Below are 20840 nucleotides of genomic sequence, written 5' to 3'. Positions count from 1 at the left end.
CCGGGGTGAGGAGAGGTTTAAACCTCAGGATGTTTTTATAGCTATTGAGCTAAACGGGGACGCCACCTGTCAGCGAAGGAGCCATTAGTGGGAAATCCCATTAAGCAGTAATCCTATAGGCCCAGTGGTTCCTGCACAGCGGATCGCCCCTCTCTCTCTCTCTCTCTCCGATCGTCCCTCTTGGCACCGCCGACAGTCTTGCTGCCACAACAGTCGTCGTGGCGACAGGCCCGTGAGGTGTGAAGGGGGCAGGACCCCTGGCAGACTTCCTGTGGACAGAGAGGCTCGAACAGGACATTAATGCCGCTCCATGCCAGCTGCAGGTTACAGTCGGCACCGTAAGTCTTACTCTCCCTGGACCGGATTGTCTCTGCAGAGCATTCTGTTTGCTGTCGGCTCGGGTTCACTTCCCCAGTATTAGACCCGGCCTCCTGGGGGGGGCCAGGCCTGCCAATCCAGGACTTTGGCCCTCCCGGGAGAAATCAGCATTATTACAGTCACTGTGTTGGCCGCGGATGTATTTTGAATGGAAGTCAATGTGCAGTGAAGAACCGTAATGTGTGTGAATGTGGGAAAGTCGTAACAGCGTGTCAGAATAATCGCAGGTCTCTGAAGTCACCGTGGCAAAGCGTCAATGTTTTTATGTCATCATTCCTATTTAATCTTCAAAACAACACAACATGTTCGTATGGAAGAGGATTAGAGCCCTACGAGGGAAATTTTTTGGGGATGTGACCAAAAGTAAAATAAAAGTGTAGTTCTGATTTAAATCTCAGAATGTTTGTTTATCTCAGAACTCTGAATTTTCTCCTCAGAATTTTGACTTTTTTTCTAACTTTTTTGGTGACTTTTCCCTTTGGTCACATCCCAAAATGTTTTTCTCATGTGGCCCTAATCCTCTTCCATATGTTTGAACATCTTGTTCTTTGCGTATAAAAGAGAACGCATCTAAATACCAAACGTTTCCATTGAATATCTGCTCAGGTTTTGACAATTGCATTAGCCTTGTTGTTTTACTAAGTTCTTGAACAACTTGACTTTAAATTTGAAACATGACACTATGTGAGCTTGTACCAAGGCATACCTGGAGACATTGGCATCACTACAGCCTCACCATTTCTGTGGCTAAAAAGTCTTCTTGTGTTTCTGCTTCTCAAAGTGAGGTTTTGGTCCTGAAATTCAGCTATCATGCTGACAATTCTCTCAAGACATTTCAAAAGGGTGAGGGGTTTTAGTGGGAGGTAAAACCAACCGGCTTTTGTCAAGATTTGTGCAGTTTTCAGGGATTTCTATTGGCTAGCGCTCCAGCACATTGTACGTGATAGGCTAAGGGGCGGGACATCTCTCAGCGGTTGACCAATCACAACAGCTAACCAATCAGAGCAGACTGGGCTCTGGTTTCAGACAGAGGGTGAAAAGAGGTGCTGCAGCACAGGCAGTATGAGAAAAATAAAGCACAAAAAAGAACCTGAAAATCAACAAAATAGGACCTTTTTAATTTCCACACCTGGGGGGGGACCGGGGAGAGAGAGCCACGCTGTGAAGAGGGTGAGGTAAAAATCCTGCACACCCTGACTGTGCCTCAGTGCAGAAACAAACCTTGACCTTGCAGAGGGACGACTCGCCAGGCCGGACACACGATGCTGCCAAGAGGGGAGGGGAGGGGGAGAGAAAGAAAGAAAGAGAGAGAGAGAGAGAGAGAGAAGAGGGGAGGGGCCAAGAGAGTGACAGAGGGTTGGGAGAGCTCAGATCACAGGAGGGTGGAGAGGAGGGTGGAGAGGGCCTGTCTCTCTGTGAAGCTGGAGGTGGAAGGAGGTCTCATCCTGGGCTGCCTCTCTCTGCCGGTAGGCCTTTCACTTTCTCATGTCATCTCCCCCCTGCGTGTGTGTGACCTGTGTGAGGAGGAAATAGAGGAGGAGAGCTTTTACTCTGTTTACACCCGTCGCCCATGCAGGCAGGTGTCTGGCAGAGATGACTGCAGCAGCTGCACTAGCGTACCCACCCCCCCTCCTCCTCTCTGTCTCCTGTAGTCTGATGTCATGGCAGCTTGCTGGAGGACACCCACTAGCTTGTAAACTAGCGCTGGAGGGACGCTTCAACTTCTCACACAGTGCCTGGATTGTTGTTGTTGTTGTTGTGCAGAGGCTGTTGTGTCCTCCAAGACGCTTTGCAGACTTGCATTGCTTTCTTGTTTTTCTGCCTTGAGCTCTGCTGCATCCTTGCCCTGTCTTTTGCTGAGCGCAGGAAGGCTGTGTGATGGATCCTTATTGATCCTTCAGACAGACCCAGGAATACTTCATTGCATCAGGCTGCTGACCTAGACAGCACTCCACTTTACGGGCTCCTGCTTCCCATCACTGCCAATGAGACGGAGGGTCACTGGCAGTCCCTTCTCCGACACGTCTCTTCATATCTTAAACCACGTTAATAGGTTTTTAGCTTCGTTAACTCATCAATAATGAGCTTTAAGGGCCGGGCCCCGCGGCGCTGGATTATGTGTGATCTTTGTGGGTATAATTTCATCTCTGAGGCCAGATGTGTTTTCCCGGTTCTTGGTTGATGTCCTCAGGGGCAGGATTTTAACATCGGGTAGATTACGCTGCATTAAGCCGCCTGGTATCAGATAATTCTCGAAAGATGAAATCCTTTGTGGTTATGAATTGAAAGGACCCGTTGTTGTGTTGTATTTACGAGAGTTATCGTACAGTTTGATGACATTTCCTGGTTATTGGTTTTAAGATGCTTTATGTTTTCAAGGAATTTCCTGCCTGCTTTGAGTCCGAAAAACTAATGCAAGTGTTTCAGAGAGGATAATATAGAAATGACTAGTTACCTGTACACAAGTGTAATCAGTAATCTAGTCCGAGTATCACAATATAAAAGCAATGTAACCTGATTACTTTCAGTTACTTTTGGATAACCTCTTTAACTGCAATGAAAATACATATCAATAAGATGTTGTATAGAACAATGTGAGCTTAGAAAAGAAGAAACCAAGATATTGAGGATCAGAAATGATTTGATTTAAAGGAAAACTTGCCTTTCATGAAGCAGATTCAGGCTGATCACCAGCACTGAAACACATCAGCTCATACTACAGTTTACAGAAGCAGGAAGAGGATCTGAGCTGACAGGAAATGCTCCGTTTCAGTTTAACACACACAGTTAATCTCACACACACTATTTTATGAACATATAGGTTCACCTGCTGAATTACAAACAGAACAAATGAACCAAAGAAAGAGAAAACCATGAAGCAGATTCAGGCAGTAGGAGTATAGACTCACTCTGAGAGTACTAGAGAACAGAACAGCTGACAGAGGAGAGAGAACACCTGATCCTTTACAACGAACACTAGATATTCTCTTTAGGTTTCACTAACACTGTAATCCAGCTAGAAATCCCTGATTTGAACTGTGAGGGATAACAGTTACTCCCGAAGCCTGGTTATGGATGAACCTCTACCTCCGGTGCACCCTGCATTTAGTTTCCCATGCAAAATACATCAGCGTGTGTTAAATAAATCATGGGCCCATCAGATGAGTTTTCTGGAGCAGCATTCAGAGCAGCCCAGGTAGCCGTGACAAACGCCCGATGAGTCATCTGTTCGGTTTCAGAGGCCGGATAGAGGCTCGCTCTGCTGGCCCGTCATTCACTATCACACCGAGGACACTCCGCTCCTGGATAATGGTTCTGATGGGAGTCTGCTGAGGTAGAACGGTACACAAACCTGACTCATCGGAGCTGCTGCATGACAAGTGTAGTCTTCGTCATTGTATTTGGAGAAGTGGATTTCACGGGGCTCATTTGAGACTGCTAGAGTGATGTCTCGTTTCACACGTGCTCAGCGTAGGTGGATAATCCAGTTCTAAAGAGGAACAGTGGAGGCTTCATTTTGCAAGTACAGTAACATTGTGAGGAACTTAACCTTTTTATACTTCTACTTTACTACATTTGGGAAGCTGATATTGTACATTTGACTCAGATTATCATTTACTTTTGAATCAAGCGCCATAATGTGTGATTAAAGTGCATGGAGAGAGAGCAACTCTCCCAGAAGATCACATAAATCATTCGTGTCCCATAAACAATGAGAGTATTGGTGCACTTCAGCCTCCTGTGGTCAAAATAACTATTACAAAAAACACTTAAAAGCAAGATCAAGGTGAAGCCAGGTGTATTAGAGAAAACCACCAGGTGACATTGTGTTTCTCATTGGCCTCTCGGGGCTTCCGTAGGTCTTGATTAACAAACATTACATGGTTTCTTTAAAGACTTGAGGCATTAAACGTGTTTACGTAGCCTTGCCCAGTGATCAGACGCAGGGTTCAGCCAGTGTTCATGTGGATTACGATCTGTTTATGGACGTCCGCCAGTGGCCAAATGTGTGTCTAGGACTAGTGTCAACAGATTGCCACAAGGCCCAGTAACATGTGGCAGGGAAAATCTGCAGGGGATTATTCGGCCGGGGCGCTGTCTCTTAGATTTATTGCCTCCATTACTGTCGGCAGACATAACAGGCGTTGTGGAGGTGCGGTACACAGTGAACAATGGTCTGTCATATTGTTTTAGTTTCACTTTTACAACCAGGCTGCAGTTACAAGTAAGGAATTACTCCTAAACATGACAGCAAAACCACTCAACAGGAGAACTTGTTTTTACAAGCAGTGGATTTGTTTGGTGTGGAAACAATTGTGGAAGGACATATTTCCTTCTGAAGATTATTTGAACCACGCAGGCAGATGTCTTTCATATGTTTGTTTTCATCAAAATGAGCAAAAATGTTAAGAAACATTGCAAAGAAACCTCAAGATTGACCTTGTTTTTATGCTGGTGAAGGGATGCCATTGGTGCACATGAATAACAAGGACAGGGGCTATAAAAGACAACCATTCGATAAGCAAGTACTTGAGTGAGGGTACCCTGGTGGTCCGGGGGATAAAGGCACTGAGTACATTTTAATAAACCTGCTTAAGTTCTTTACTGCATCTCATCCTCCGTCTTTCTTAACTATGTCCTGCCATCTCTCAACGAAAGGAATAGTTGTCTCCTTGTTTAAGAGTGAAATATGGCCTCCAGATTCTCTCTAACATCATAGCCTTAAAAAATGTGCAACGTATCCGATGCATCTTTTAGAGTCATGTTGCCTTTGTGTGTTTTTCTGCTCGGGAGTAAACGTCTGCTTTTGGAGCCAGATGGCCCATGGATGTTGTGGGTCGGCTACTGTTTTTTCCATATGTTCTTGATGCAGGAAAACAGTTTCAGAGAGGTTAGAGAGAGCGATTAGCTTCCGTACTCTGGGATGTAAAGAGAGGGGATGCACTGCGGGATGTCGCTCTGGGTACCCGGAGCGGCTCGACCAACAATACCAGAACATCCAAGGACTCTCCCATGAGAAACACCAACATCTAGTTCAACATCAAATTGTGCTTTTTACAATTAGGAATACTTAGGAGAGCTCTCAATGGAGGCCTTGAATGTGAGTAATACGGCTACAGCATTAGCTTTATATGTCTTTAGAAGTCTGTGGAACTCTTCACTGATAACCCTCCAGGTCCCAAAGCTAGCTTGTACCTTCAGGGAGACAGAAACACATGCTAAAATCACACATTTTTACACACTAATACATCATATTATGTTGCTTAGTAGCTCATCCAGATCACATGAATCTAAAGGGACCTTCATTTTAAGTCGTGTTAGTAGCTTTTAGTTGCTAGGCTTGCTACTTTCTTCACAAGCTAGCTGCTGACGTCTATTTTACACAGAAAATAGCTGCCTGCTGTTGCTTGAAACAAGGCTTTTTGAGCCACAGAGGAATTGTGCTAATCTTAAAGACATGCTAACAGTGGCTAAAAAAGCAAGTAAACAATGAATAATATGCATTAATCATTCTGCTGATAGCAGACATGAAACCACAGGGGCTTTCACTTGAAGCTGTGTTTGTAGCTCTTAGTTGCTAGGCGTTCAACTCTCTTCACTAGCTAGCTGCTGACGTTGTCTGCTAGCCATGTTGTGATGGCCTTAAGGATTTTACACTGCAAGTAGCTGCCTGCATTGGTTATGCTTCAGTTAGATTCCATGGAAAGGAAACATGGTATGGTTTAGTTGTTGTACAGGTAACCTCAGGCAAGGGTAGGGAGACACTTTAGGGAGGGGCGGTTGTACCTGGGGATTATGTGAACATGGCAGGTCCTGTCAGGCTGTTCATTTGGCAGATATTCAGACAGCTCATTCATTCCCTCCGGACACAGAGATCCTGTGAATCTTTTTGGAAAAACATTATTGTCTTCGGGGTTTGAGACACCAACTCAGCTGGAATCAGACTGACAAATATCTGTTAGGGTCATGCACGGCTCACCTCGCCACGGACGATAACGGTTAAATGAAAGCCTTAAACAATGGCTTGAATGGAGGACAGAAAAGCTCCTTCCTGTTCTTTTTGACGTATTGTTCTTTTAACCTTCTTTCCCTCCAAAACAATTACGGATTCTTCCTCTTCGTGGCATCCATATTTTTTTCTAGCTTGGGGAAATAACTTCTGCTGACTGTCCAAATCATATCTCACTGGAATGGGAAGTTGCTGAGTGCTGAACATAGATGAAACTTATCCTCCCAACTGTGCTGGAGCTGATTTAGAGGTCCCTTCAGGGCTGCTTATCACACAGTCACACGGTTAACACAGCTGAGAGATACTGTTCGTATTCTGTCACCCATGTAATATTCATGAGAGAGGTCAGGTATATGCAGAAGAAGAAGCTTCCCTTTCCTGGAAAAAGCAGCTGTTGTCATTCACTCCCTGTTACATGAGATTGTTCAACGCACTGTTGGTATCTCACCGCTGTGATTTGCTTGTTTGAACCCCTCCCTGATTGCCTGTTTAGATTTGTTTTGATAGTTTAAGGCACATTTTAGAAAGGCAAGAGCATTACAGACAAGATACAACAAGTTGTGGAGGGGTAGGAGTACTCTGTCTGGAGGTATGAAGAAGAATTACTGCCTCAGGGGTCATATTTGAAGAGGAAGTGTTACTGAGGAGGAAACATATGTCTCTAGGGGCAGGAGGAAGAGTCAACCAGAGGTCACTCACAAGCTCTGACTGCTAAGGATTTATTTAAAGACAGTGTAAGCATTTTAGTATTCCCCCCCATATCACACGTTCAGCATCATCTTCTTCTGACTCACTCACTGTACGGGAACAGGCGGTGTGTTTGTTGGTATGCATAAGGAGTTGTCTGTTCCTGTTTGTGTTGTGCATAAAGATGAATATTGACAGCTCTACCAGATTGAACAGACATTAGCCTTATTAGAAAGGATGCACGGACCTACAGGACAGAAAACACTTGGCAACGCCGATGGGGATGGCAAATGAGACATTAACTAGCGTAGCAACAATTCGATCTGCCAGAGCATGATGTAAAGCGGCCATTTCTGCATCAGCACATTTATATGAAGTAAATTGTGCGGATCGACTTTAACATACGCTAAGGGACCCTTTTGGGAGCACTAAGGATTACCCTCGATGAATAGCAGTCATATCATCGTGCTTTAGTTTGATGTTACTGTATGTCTGTGTAACGGCTTGTAAACTCTTTACTGAGTATCCTTCAGTAGCCTTCCTGAAGTTCTATGTTCTATATTCTGGATACTTCATAGCATTCATAATGCTGAACGATTGCTTTTTTGCTCATTAAGCAGGCATGAAGTAAAAGCAGCCTTTATTTAAAGTTGTGTTTGTGGCTTTTAGTTACTAGCATGCAACTCTCTTTACTAGCTCGTAGCTAACTTTATCTGCTAGCCATTAGATGTTGGTTCGTTTGACTTATTTTAGGCTTTTAAATACTGCATCCCTACTGTCACCAGAAACAATGTTGATGAAAGTAGTGAGGAATATAGAGAATATGCTAACCATAAGATGTGCTAACCAGCTAAAAAAGTGTCTGTAGCCCTTAGTTCCTAGAGGTGGGACACTCTACACTAGCTAGTTGCTAATGTTGTCTGCTAGTGACTTGTAGCTTGTGCTGGCTAAAGTTACCTGCTACCTGCTGTAGCTTGAAACTATGTTTTTGAGCCACAAAGGAATGGTGCTAGCCAAAAAGATATGCTAAGCAAAGCTAAAAAGCTCCCATAGCTGACAGGAAATTATAAGTATGTTGGTACATCTTTAGGAGCGGCTATTTCTTTGCTAACGTTGATGCTAGTCATTTGTAGTTTGTGCTAGCTGGTTATTTAAAGCTTTTTACAAAAAAAGACATGGCTGTTTTTGAGCCATATAGAGGACCTGTGCTAACCAAAAAGACTCGCTAACAGCGGCTAAAAAGCTCCCATAGCTGACAGGAAATTAATTATGTTGGTATATAGAATATATAATATATATGAAACCCTCTTTATTAGTCACATACATGCACACAGCAGAGCTCACACAGTGAAATTGGTCCTCTGCATTTAACCCATCCTAGTACTAGGAGCAGTGGGCTATTGTGCAGCGCCCGGGGAGCAATGGGGAGGGGGGATTGGAGGTGTCCTCAAGGGCACCACAGCAGAGCCTAGGAGGTGAACTGGGACCTCTCCAAGTAGCAGTCCACTTTTCATATTTTCAAGTCTGTTTGGGGACTTGAACCGGCGACCCTACGATTCCCAGTCCAGCCCTACTGACTGCTATATCTTAAGGAGCGACATATTTCTTTGCTAACGTTGTCCGACAGTCAGTTGTAGCTTGTGCTAGCTACAATTTTTTATGCTTTTCACTAAAAAATAGCTGGCTGCTGTTGCTCAAAATGTGTTGTTTTAGGAGCAGCACATTTCCTGTTACACATAGTGATCAATTACTATAACAAAATAAAAATGTATATTAATATAAATCAGTTGAGGGAGAACGGTTATTTGTTTAGCTGTAGGTCATTCAAGATGTGAGAACTATTAAGAAACTGTGTGGCTTACTCAGTTAGTCATTAATGGAAAACTCTATTCACCTCTGAGACCAGTTCTCTCTCATGTGCCGTCTCAGGAACACTGAGCTATATTTGCTCCCTCAGTATTTAACTATAACTCAGTGGGAGTGTCTGATCTACTTCCCCATTTCTTTAGGTTCAAGCAGGGTGTCAATTGACAGGAGAGAGCGCTAGGTGCCACGTTCTTCACCATGACACCGGTTAAAAGAACCAAAATAGAAAAGTGTCGCGGGATAATGAAAGGAGAACACACAGCAAAGAGGGTCAGTTTTAGGAGGGTGCTATTGGAAACCAAAAAATAATCCCCAATAAGCACGAGTAATCAAGTGTGTCACACCAGGCTGCCACTCCCTTCCCCAGACACTCACAGACGGCACACAACCTTTCAGCCTCACAGCTCTCCTTGACGGAGGTGAAAATCCAGCAAGAGGACACACATGAACAGAGAAAGACAGCCTTTATTGCAGATGCCAACATCAACAGCGCCCAAGGCCGGGGAGTAGACAAGAGGGGCTGCCTGTGCTTCAATAGCCTCAGTGTGTGTTATATACCACAGAGGAGGCAGGAGCTGGCAGAGGGAAAGCCAGGCGGGGTGGTGCCTGTACTTCAGCTGCAATAACTAGATTCATGCTCCTCTGGAAATGCATCAGTGCTCTGCTGGAATAAAACTTTATGGCTCCGTTCAGGTCATGCTAGGTTGAGACAGGCCTGGAGTCAGCTTTACTGCAGGTAGGTCTGTCCTCCTCCCTTCAGTCATCCTGTGAGTCTATTTGATTTTTGTATCACTAGTAATAGCTGGGATTTACTGCAGATGTAGTCGCTGTGCTGCAACAGAAACTGTTTACTAACTCAAGACTCAATTTGGCTTCAAATTGAATTGTTTTATTCAGTGTTTATTGGCTGTGTCTATGGATTTGAGGGCTGGGGGTTTGTTTGTTTTACTTTATACGCACTATGGATCAGGTTTGATTGATTTATTTGTATCTATGAAACCTATGTTTTTAATGCATTTAGAACATCTGCTTATTATCCATTATAAATACTTAACAGCACTTACTCACTTAGTTTTTCAATCATAAGTAACTTATGTCCAGCTTGTTATGTATTCTATCAGTCTAAACCTCTGTGTTTCTAATGGATAATGAAGTTTATAATGCATTTTAACTATGGGAATTATAAAACAGTCTGATTGATGCATAGGGAACTGTCAGTAAATGACCATCAGTTATGAAGAACTAAGATAATTCACCTTTTAGGTCATTATAAAATGCATTGAGAATGTCCTCATCTGTTGTTGTAGTGTTGCAGAAAACGTTGTACGCAGTTTACTTAACACAACATGACATTTGTTGTTCCTGTTGGTCTTGTTTTCATTTATTTTGCTATCCTCTGACATGCTGGAGACATTCCTGTTTGGCCAGATCCAGACGGGGTTGGGCTCTGCGGTAGATAATAGATGACCTGTCCTGAGCATGCCAGCAGATGATGTACAGCTGCTGTTCGTGCGCTCTCCCATTCTTTCCCTCACTTGGACAAAATGCCCTTGAAAGCAGCAGGGGGGATCCATAGCCTGTCACAAGCACTCGGCTGGCATCTCAGACTTGCGTCGGTGTTGTCCTGATGGTCCTGCTCGGAGCGGACAGCGTAGGGTAGAGCCCATCAGTCACTTTGGCAGCAGAACTGCCCTCTGTGGCAGTGATGAGCAATGGATGACAGGGAGAGGAAGAAGGACCTGTGGGGGTTATGGCGCAAATTCAGCCTTCCTTCATGTCTCCCTTATTTCCCTGTTTACCTCCGGCCTGGTCCCTCCATCACGCGCTCGATATGTTGTTAGTGGTGGTTATCAAAACACTTGAACTGCTTTTTGTGTAACTTTTAATACATTATTGACATTTATCCCACGGCTCGATCGAATACTTGATGCTGATTGATCAATTTGGACACCTCAGAGGTCTGTTATTTTTTGATAGCAGACCGTTGCCAAGGAGAACAGACTGTTGCTAAGGAGGACATGCAGGGAGCAGCTCCATTTATGACATAAACACGGACGAATAGAAAGACAAGAAACAGACTTAAAAAAAACATTACAATTACTGGAGACAATTTGAGAGCCTTGAACGTGCCTTTGACCTGGTGTTTGAATCTGTATTTAATTCAACCGGGGCACAAAACAGTCCAACAGTCTAACCTTATGAAATCGTGGGACCCTGCGTCTCTGATTTGATGTAAACAATTCATACTCACTGCTCAGGACAGGGTCGTGGTCAGAAATGATGTTATCATGGTCCGTCAAAGGGTTGACCTACAGTCTTTGGAGCAGTTTTAATAATAATAATAAAACAGCAAAGACGCTTTACAGAGGTAAGAAAACAAACGAGCAACAAAACCACATTCATCACAATGACACAGTCACAGGTTAACAGCTGGTCTAAAAAGGTGAGTTTTGGTCAGTGTTTTGGAGGTGACGGGGTCAGTACAGTCTCTGATGTGTTGTGGGAGTGAGTTACAGAGGGTGGAGAATGCTCCGATGCTTGGTTTGTGAAGGGATAGACAGGAGGATTTGACTTGGAAGCAGTGGACAAACATCAGATTAATAAATGGACCTTGAGTTGTTTTATGTGCAATATCTGTCGACGCTGTTAGTGGGTTAATGTGAGGAAAACGGTTCCATCCATCTGTGAAAATGTAATGATGACTCTTTAGTCTTCTTGGCATGAACTGCGTGTGATGCAGAAATCTGTCATCCTGCTCGATCTCCTCCTCCCGGTGTTTTGTCTTCCCCTCCTCTCAAATATAGTCGGCCATCCCTCAGACTCAGTCTGATCACGCCCGGCCTGCTGCTCTTCCTGGAATAGCAAAATGTTTATGAATACTAATGAGGCAGCGGCTCGTCCACCAGCAGCTCGGGTCTACGTCACCGCGGGGCTCTCGTCTGTTTATACCAAACATGTCCGGATGTGTAGTGATTCCTGCGTGAGGCAGAGCTGGAGATTCTTGTTTCTGCATCACTGAACTGAAATAATACTCAAATCTGATTGGTTGACTTGGACAGAAAGGACATTTAAGACCCACTTTATGTGCGCTTTGAATACATTATTGACTTTTATACAAATGTTTTACACGGCTTAGTTGAATCTTCAATTCTGATCGGTCAATTTGGACACTCTAGAGGTCTGTTAATTTTTGCTGAAAGGCTGTTGCTAAGGAGAACCGACCGTTGCTAAGGAGGATCAAGGGACTGTGTGCAGTCGTATCAATCCGCAGAAGAAGTCCGGTCAATTTAACGTCAGCTGTGGACAACAAACTTTAGTTTTCATCCAACAGAAACAAACATGGACTCATTTTGGATTATAGATATCTTGGATTCATTATTTCTAAACTGTCCGAAGTAAGGAGTGGAAAATGAGCGTGAAAGGATTTAGCAGAAGACTGACGGAAGTAAACACTAACGGGAACACGGTATGGGCTCTGGCAGTGTTTAAAGACTGGTTAATGGAAGATAAAATGTGAACAGACTTGAGCGGTTACAGAAAACCTCAGTCAGTGATTTTTTTTAGGGACAGAATCTCAGTTACTTGGACTTTCTGTCGTCCTCACACTCTATCTACCGAGGACATCTGAAAAATGCTTCCTGTCTTGAATCCTGAGATAGCATCAGGGCAGCTCAGATTGTGTGCACAGCACTCAGACCTGACAATAACAAGCACTGTCGATGGGAGCTGGTGATGAAAGCTTAACCCTGTGGTGCAGCACAAACATACAGAAAGTGAAACCATCTACGGATTTATACCTGGGGGGTTCAGTGAAGGATTCATGGGCAGAATAATACTTTGTTTCTGGAGAGATTTAATCTGCTTGCACTACAGGACAAATGTAGTCAGGTCTTTTTTAGTCGTAATCTCAAAGTAAAAGAGGCCCCTTTTAAGCTGTTTGGGGGTTTTCCCTTTCCTGTAGTGTGTTATATAGGTTTTAGTGCATGTAAATGGTCTGCAAAGGCTAAAATCCCTGTGTTTCTCTCCCACATCCCCCTGAAATGCCTCCACTGGACTCTTTTTGTTACTTCCTGAACATACATCACGATGTAACACTTGTGTTTCTATTGGTAAGCGCCCAGACACATTGCAGCGATAGACTAAGGGGCGGGACATCTCTAAGCGGTTGACCAATCACAACAGAGCCAGCTTACCAATCAGAGCAGACTGAGCTCTGGTGTAGTTCTCAGTATAAGCAAAATAAAGACCTTTTTGAACATTTAGGCATCGAAACATGTCACAGTAGAGTCACAGAAATACAAACATGAACCTGAATATAAGCATAACAGTCTTTGTCTTCCAACACTGGCACTTGAATATGACATCTGACAGAAATGCCTCAAAGTAACAGCGAAACCAAACTGAGACTATCCGTTAAATCCATCTCAGCCACTACCTGAGGTTGCGCATTATTTACTTCTCACCACCATGCTGTGGCTTAGAGGCGTTAGTTTGTCATGAGAGCCTGTGGCAGCTCAGAAGCCGGATGCAGGAGGAGTTACAGCAGGAGGATTAGTGGAGATAATCTGAACAACTGCACAAGAGGGGCGACCACAGCACAGCGTAAACACCCAACAGACTCGCCATACGGTCATCAACATCACGTCAACTGTGTCATCATCTGCCGGCTCCTAACTCTGCAGCAGATTCTAACCCTAACCCTTAACTAATCTGAGTAATGTACCCTGATTACTCTCTGTTACTCCCCAAGCTTCGGAAAGGGTTCATTTTGACCTCAGCAGGGACTACCCTCATGCACTGGCCGTCCTCCAGCGGCATCACCCACACCCCAAACACAGCTCTGCCCAGCAGCTCTGTGGCTGTCCGCTGTCAAGTTGTTTGGCTCCAATTCAGCCCTGTAATCCCTGAGCTCAAAACCCACCCACGTGTGGCCTTCAGAGGGGGGCGGTGCCCTCTCATCCTCCAAGCCTCTCCACCAACCATGATGCACATGCATGTTTGTCCTGGTCTTACTTAAAGAGAACTACTGACCGCATGCCAGCATCCACGCATTTGTGCAGCCGTTCAGTGTCGTCATACACACACAGGCTTGGGGAGTAGGGATTACATGTAATGGGATTACGTCATCAGGACACAGAAGACCTTTCTTTAAAAAGTGTGGAATACTAGCAGGATGACAATGGTAGTAAAAACCTTGAGATATACATTTTTTTACATGTCTTAATAATTCTCTTTAAAAAGTATAATCTCAGAATCTTTATTTTTTTCAGAATTCTGATTTTTTTTTAAATACCCAAATCTGGCAAATTCAAAAACTGACTTTAATCTCAAATTCGGACTTTTTCTCAATTTCTGATTTCTTTCCTTAATACTTTTTTAAATTTTATTTTGATATTCTGACTTAAAAAAATCTGGCTTTTTTTTCCGAAATTCAAATTTTCTTCCTAATCCTGAGAGGATCAGGTGTTCCCTCTCCTCTGTCAGCTGTTCTGTTCTCTAATACTCTCAGAGTGAGTCTATACTCCTACTGCCTGAATCTACTTCATGGTTTTCTCTCTCTTTGGTTCATTTGTTCTGTTTGTAATTCAGCAGGTGAACCTATATGTTCATAAAATAGTGTGTGTGAGATTAACTGTGTGTGTTAAACTGAAACGGAGCATTTCCTGTCAGCTCAGATTGTATTCCTGCTTCTTTAAACTGTGCTCACGTGTTTCAGTGTTCTGCTTCATGCTTTCCTATAAATACATCTTCTCTTAAAAGGGGTTACAGTAAACAGGATATGACTCAAATGCACGAGGACTTTATAAATGTGCTGACATATTATTGGTTTGCTTGACGTACTTGCTTCAGTCTTTGCTCGAAGTGTAGAGTAATGGAAAACAGTGTTTGTGAGTTGTTTAAATGGCGTTTCCTGTAGTTTTCCTACATTTGGCTCTGCCTTTTTAATGAAGGTAAAGTGCATTGTAGAAAGAAGCAGGTCAAATATAATCACATTTTCAAGCTACAGCACGATAAAACCGACCCTGGGAATGGAAATGGTGTTTGTACGAGCAAGAGTATAAACCCTAAAGGCATCTCATTTACAATTATATGAAACAGAGCAAATGTGTGAAGTTGACCCCGGTGGATGTTGTTTCTCCATGAACTGTTTGAGCTCGGCTCAGATGAGAGACGGTGGATGTGGAGTGATGTGATTTGGCACGAACAGGGACACGGTGCAGCCTCTGTGTGAAGCTCTGCCATGTAATTGCACATTTGTCAGAGTCGCCCGTTGGAAACGCGTCTCTCCCCGCGGTGCCTCTGAGTGCGTGCTGAGGCTCAGCGAGCGCTGTGCGGTTTCCAATCAGCGCTGATGTTGTTGTCGGGCGGTTACATCTGGGGAGGTGACCGTGCAGCTGCCCCTCTTATGCACACCGGTCAATTTACTCACGGTACCGAGCAGAGCAGGAAATACGGTGTCTGTCAACAGCTCTATTTTTAGCCCGACTGAATAAGAACCAGGCTCATGCATTACAACCCCTTTACCATTTAAATGAGCTCCGTTCAACTTCAGCTAATTTGTCTTTCCCTGTAGAAGCCACGTCATGAATGCACCTTTTACGTCCCTCTCAGTATTCCAGCGTAAATAACATCGGTGGCCGACTGCTGCAACGAGCCAGGATTGAATCGAAGAATGACCTTTACAACTTCTATTGTTTGCCCTTGGTACTTGTTGCTATCGTTGTGGCATTGGCTGTTTTGCACCGGCATATTTTGGCTGTAAATGATGTAGAAAAATGTGTAGGTGATCTGCCTGGTGATTGGGCCGAGTGTGACAGGTGTCTCTGCAACACAAGCCCTTAAAAATCCACCTGGTGTTGAGTTGTTTCTCTGCAAACTTGCCTTGGAGGCACTTGGTCCGACTCTGTGACTTTTAGTGCCACCAACAGATAGTAAACACGACCACAAGTAAATGGGTCTGGTTTCAATACAACTCACCGGTTTTGATGATAAACACTGTTTAAGTTGCACATCATGAGAGCGGCTACGCCTTGAGTTGCATTCTCAGATTGCTAGGTGCTTGCTGTCTACTCTGCAGGCCTCTATTTGATCATGGTGGCCGTTTTTAGATAAGCGTCACTACCAAGCTTTACGTGTGAATCTATACGCCTCTGCTTATGCCCTGCTTTATGAGATATTCATTTTGGAGAGCTTCATTTTTTGTACATGTCTTAAGAATCCTCTTTCAAACACTCTGACTTTTTGTCTCAGAATACTTTCTCAAATTCTGACTTAAAAACAATAAAATAATCTGGCTTTTTTTCTCAAATTCAGATTTTTTTTCATAATTATTTAATCCAAAGATGGGCGTCTCTGGCTCTGGCTAGTTTAGCTTCACCTCAACAACCCTAAGGTCTAAGAGCTGTACAGAAATCAAGTGTTCTGGCCCCATTCAAAATGCATTATTCAAAGGTAAACATCTCCAATGGAGGAACGGGGATCTTTTTTCCTCATCACTCCTTTTCTAATGAACTTTACACGAACATATGGGAAACAGCCCATAAGAGAAGAGCACCTCTCGATGATTCTACACTGCCATTAGGATCATTATCCATGTGATATAGAGTCATAACGAACTTCTTTCTTCAGGACAGAACATGTATATACTTCCCCCGAGTTCACGGAGCAGACACAGTCATGGAGGATCTGTACCCAAAGCAAGCGTATTAGTCGAGTTATCTCAGAGCCTTACGCTGCATGGTTGCTTTAGTTAGATAACATCTTTGCTCCACTCGATACACGCCTGCTATTTGGGTAATGATGTCATTATATGGAAATGGATAGGCCGCTCACTGCTCACTTTTTTTTTAGGCTAGGGGAAGAGGAGTGGGGAGAAAAATCACCCAAAAAATCAGCCCGAAGAAGGAGGGAGGAGGGAAGGGAGGGAGGGGGAAGTGAGTCAAACGTTCCTGGTGATTATTTATTCAAGGATAGCTCGGCGGGTCGACTGACCTTTGTTTAATTTCTGGAACAAATGACATCACTCGCACTCCTATTGGCTAAGCGCTCCCACACAGTGTACGTGATAGGCTAAGGGGCGGGACATGCCAGCTAACCAGTCAGAGCAGACTGGGCTCTGGTTTCAGACAGAGGGTGAAAAGAGGTGCTGCAGCACAGGCAGTATGAGAAGCATAAAGAGCTTTCTGAACATTAAAGTATGGAGACATGTCCCAGGAGAGACACTACATACTGATATACACCTGAACATCAGCAGGAGAGGACTCTTTAAAGTAGAGACACTACATACTAATATACACCTGAACATCAGCAGGAGAGGACTCTTTAAAGTAGAGACGCTACATACTGATATACACCTGAACATCAGCAGGAGAGGACTCTTTAAAGTAGAGACACTACATACTGATATACACCTGAACATCAGCAGGAGAGGACTCTTTAAAGTAGAGACACTACATACTGATATACACCTGAACAACAGCAGGAGAGGACTCTTTAAAGTAGAGACACTACATACTGATATACACCTGAACAACAGCAGGAGAGGACTCTTTAAAGTAGAGACGCTACATACTGATATACACCTGAACAACAGCAGGAGAGGACTCTTTAAAGTAGAGACACTACATACTGATATACACCTGAACATCAGCAGGAGAGGACTCTTTAAAGTAGAGACACTACATTCTGATATACACCTGAACATCAGCAGGAGAGGACTCTTTAAAGTAGAGACTCTACATACTGATATACACCTGAACATCAGCAGGAGAGGACTCTTTAAAGTAGAGACGCTACATACTGATATACACCTGAACATCAGCAGGAGAGGACCCTTTAAAGTAGAGACGCTACATACTGATATACACCTGAACATCAGCAGGAGAGGACTCTTTAAAGTAGAGACGCTACATACTGATATACACCTGAACATCAGCAGGAGAGGACTCTTTAAAGTAGAGACACTACATACTGATATACACCTGAACATCAGCAGCATGTCCTCTTTAATCAGTTTGAAGTGGTGATACTGTATGTGGTACAGTTCTTCATCATATTTTATTTGTCACATTAATATAGTGGAGTAAAAAGCTCAATATTTTCCTGCAAATGGAACAGTATTTGTTACATAAAAGGAAAATAATAGTAACAATATTGTCCAAATAATACTTAAATGCATTTCACCGATGAGAATCTGATGGATAACATGAACGTAGAGTGACGTTACTGCAGCTGTAAAAAAAGAAACATTAAATCCAGAGGTTTCCCCACGCTTTATTCTGGCCGCCCAGACTCTCTCGCTATTAATAAACCCCATCTGATGTTATCAGCTCCAGAGCCTTCTCGATCCCTCTTCCATTTCTTCTTCCTGCACTTCCTGTGAGAGACCCAATGCTCCCGCTGCCACACGACCCAGTTTCCTCTGGAGAGATTCCCTCCCTCTTCCTGCGAACGCCCCTCCTCATAAGGCTCTGGAGGAAGGCCGGAGCTTCAGTACAGACAGTGTCCGAGAGCGGGACCGTTTGAGCGGTTATAGGCTGTGGAGATACATTTAGCCCCGGGATGGAGTCACCGAGAGCAGGGTGGTCACGGGTCTGATGTAGGGACTGAGAAAATGTGGTGTCTGCAGTGTGCCTCTGACAGGTCCTTACTGGACGTGGAGTCATACAGCTGGTAAGCCCAACTTTGAAGTAAAAGTAAATGCCTTTAAAGAGTCCTCTCCTGCTGATGTTCAGGTGTATATCAGTATGTAGTGTCTCTACTTTAAAGAGTCCTCTCCTGCTGATGTTCAGGTGTATATCAGTATGTAGTGTCTCTACTTTAAAGAGTCCTCTCCTGCTGATGTTCAGGTGTATATCAGTATGTAGTGTCTCTCCTGGGACATGTCTCCATGCTCTAATGTTCAAAAAGCTCTTTATGTTTCTCATACTGCCTGTGCTGTAGCTCCTCTTTTCACCCTCTGTCTGAAACCAGAGCCCAGTGTGCTCTGATAGGTTAGCTAGCCGGCTCTGATATGATTGATCAACTGCTTACAGATGTCCCGCCGCTTAGCCTATCACGTACAATGTGTTGGAGCGCTAGCCAATAGAAGTCGCACTTTTCCAGTGTGTTTTGCAGGGAAACTCTCCTGAGATTTTAGCCTTTGCAGACCATTTACATGCACTAAAACTTACACAACACACTACAGGGCACGGACAACCCCAAAAAGCATAACAGGGCCTCTTTAAAGTTTGCTTCCTACACAGTGATTTGGCTCTGAACTTGATGCAGGTTTTTACTAATGCTCCCTCTTTTCCTCGGGGAATGCTGCCAGACTCAACGTAAATCAATTGAAAGTGCATTTATTAATTGCAGTTCAGGCTAATTGGATGAGTTGCCTTTAATGCAGAATATTCGGTGCCAGCTGAACAAAATCAAGAGGTAGTCAACTGTGTGTAATTAAATTGTAATGCAAAAAGTGATTTAGCAGCAGATCGGGCCAGACGTTTATTTTTCTTCCTCATGTGAGACAGGTGAATATTCTCTATCCCATAAACTCTGCCTTCTTAACCCGGGAGTTGTGGAAAACATCAAAGGCAGTCAGTGTGGAGGAACCCAGAGAGGCAGGTTGTGTGTGAGTGGCAGGTCGGAGTAATTAATTCATCACCGCGGAGTGACACAGTGACTAGACGCTCCACTCGGGGAAGCCACTTATAGCGGCACAAAGAGTTCATCTCCAGGGGAGGTGTCTGACACCATAGCTGTCCTCACATCAACCCTCGCCCACCCCAACCCCCTCCACTGGATCACGTCCTCCACTACAAACACATCATTAAAACGCTATCAGCCAGTAATTTATGCACCGTCATGCAATGCCTCGGCCCCTTGTGAGGGTTTGAATAGAATTCTGCATTCTCGCAAGGCAGAGGGTGAGGCTCTTTTGTTGGTGTTATTCCTGACATACCAAACCTTATTTAAGACCCATTGCTTATGAAAACAGTTTTAGATGTCTTCTGTTTCGTGCAGGGCAGTACGCAGGATTCTGTAAATACTGAGGTCCAGAATCAGCCTGCTAAGGGATTCAGGTGCACGAAAATCTTTGGATTCGAAACGTGCTTTTTCCTCAATGTGCCATGTCAGTGGGCAGCAACATACATCATCTTTGAAGTAGTAATGCATGAGATTCAGGTCACATTTTGCATGAGTGATCTACAGCATAATCTGGAAATGCATAAGAGGCTAAAGTGATCTGGATCTGGATCTACCTGCTCTGACTGTGACTCCTCACTTGTCATAAGTTGCAGTGTATTGAAAATCATTCAGTAATTTAGCTTATTATACACACTTTCATTTCCTTTGTCCTTTCATTATTTTGGGTTTAAATTATTGGAAGGTGTGGAATTGAAGTATATAGCTTTGGACATCGATGGACGATATATCTGTGAAGCTGCTGGGAACCTGATGGTCAATAATGCAGCGTAGTGGGGAGCAGCAGTGTTGGTACCACTTTACAATAAGACTACCCTTATAAAGGATTCATAAAGGGTTTATTATTAGGTTGTAAACACCATATTAACCATTAAGCACCATTTATAAACCACTTCTCACATAGTTTCATACATCAACACAGGCTCACTATTTGGCAAGATGACTAAGCCTTATATTGGCTACCTACATTACCTCGTCTTCTTCCTCAGCCAGCATTCTTGGTATCTGTCGTTCACTGAGTTGATTTTCCCCCCCATCCATCTTGATGTTTCTTGGCATCTCTTTAAGCTAAGTAGCCAATATAATGCTTAGCAGTACAGATAAATGCGGGCTCACTTTTTGGCAAGCAACCGGTCACAGTGGCCCTGTTTATCTCTCGTCTTATAAAAGCTTATTGATGATTTATAAAATGTAAGTCACAACCTAATTAATA

The 20840-nt window shown here is 43.8% G+C and overlaps 1 protein-coding gene across 6 annotated transcripts in view; it reads left to right on the top strand.

Moving 5' to 3' along the window:
• Positions 1 to 20840, top strand: part of iqsec1b (IQ motif and Sec7 domain ArfGEF 1b) — a 194510-nt gene that overhangs the window by 147794 nt on the left and 25876 nt on the right. Inside the window, exon 1 of one of the 6 annotated variants that reach the window (XM_063911928.1) lies at positions 1823 to 1844. The exons of 3 other annotated variants lie outside the window; for them this stretch is intronic. Coding sequence is in view for 1 of the 3 variants with exons in the window: in XM_063911925.1 (XP_063767995.1) it covers positions 18555 to 18613 (59 nt within the window). In the remaining 2 variants the exon portion in view is untranslated. Of the gene's footprint in view, positions 1 to 1822; positions 1845 to 9316; positions 9678 to 18374; positions 18614 to 20840 lie in introns of those variants that run through there. 2 more of the 6 variants (XM_063911927.1, XM_063911925.1) reach the window with 2 other exon arrangements.

Source organism: Eleginops maclovinus, chromosome 20, assembly GCF_036324505.1.
Source record: "Eleginops maclovinus isolate JMC-PN-2008 ecotype Puerto Natales chromosome 20, JC_Emac_rtc_rv5, whole genome shotgun sequence".
NCBI lineage: Eukaryota > Metazoa > Chordata > Actinopteri > Perciformes > Eleginopidae > Eleginops > Eleginops maclovinus.
The sequence above is the reverse complement of the archived record's forward strand: the minus strand, read 5'-3'. Positions and strand labels throughout refer to the sequence as shown.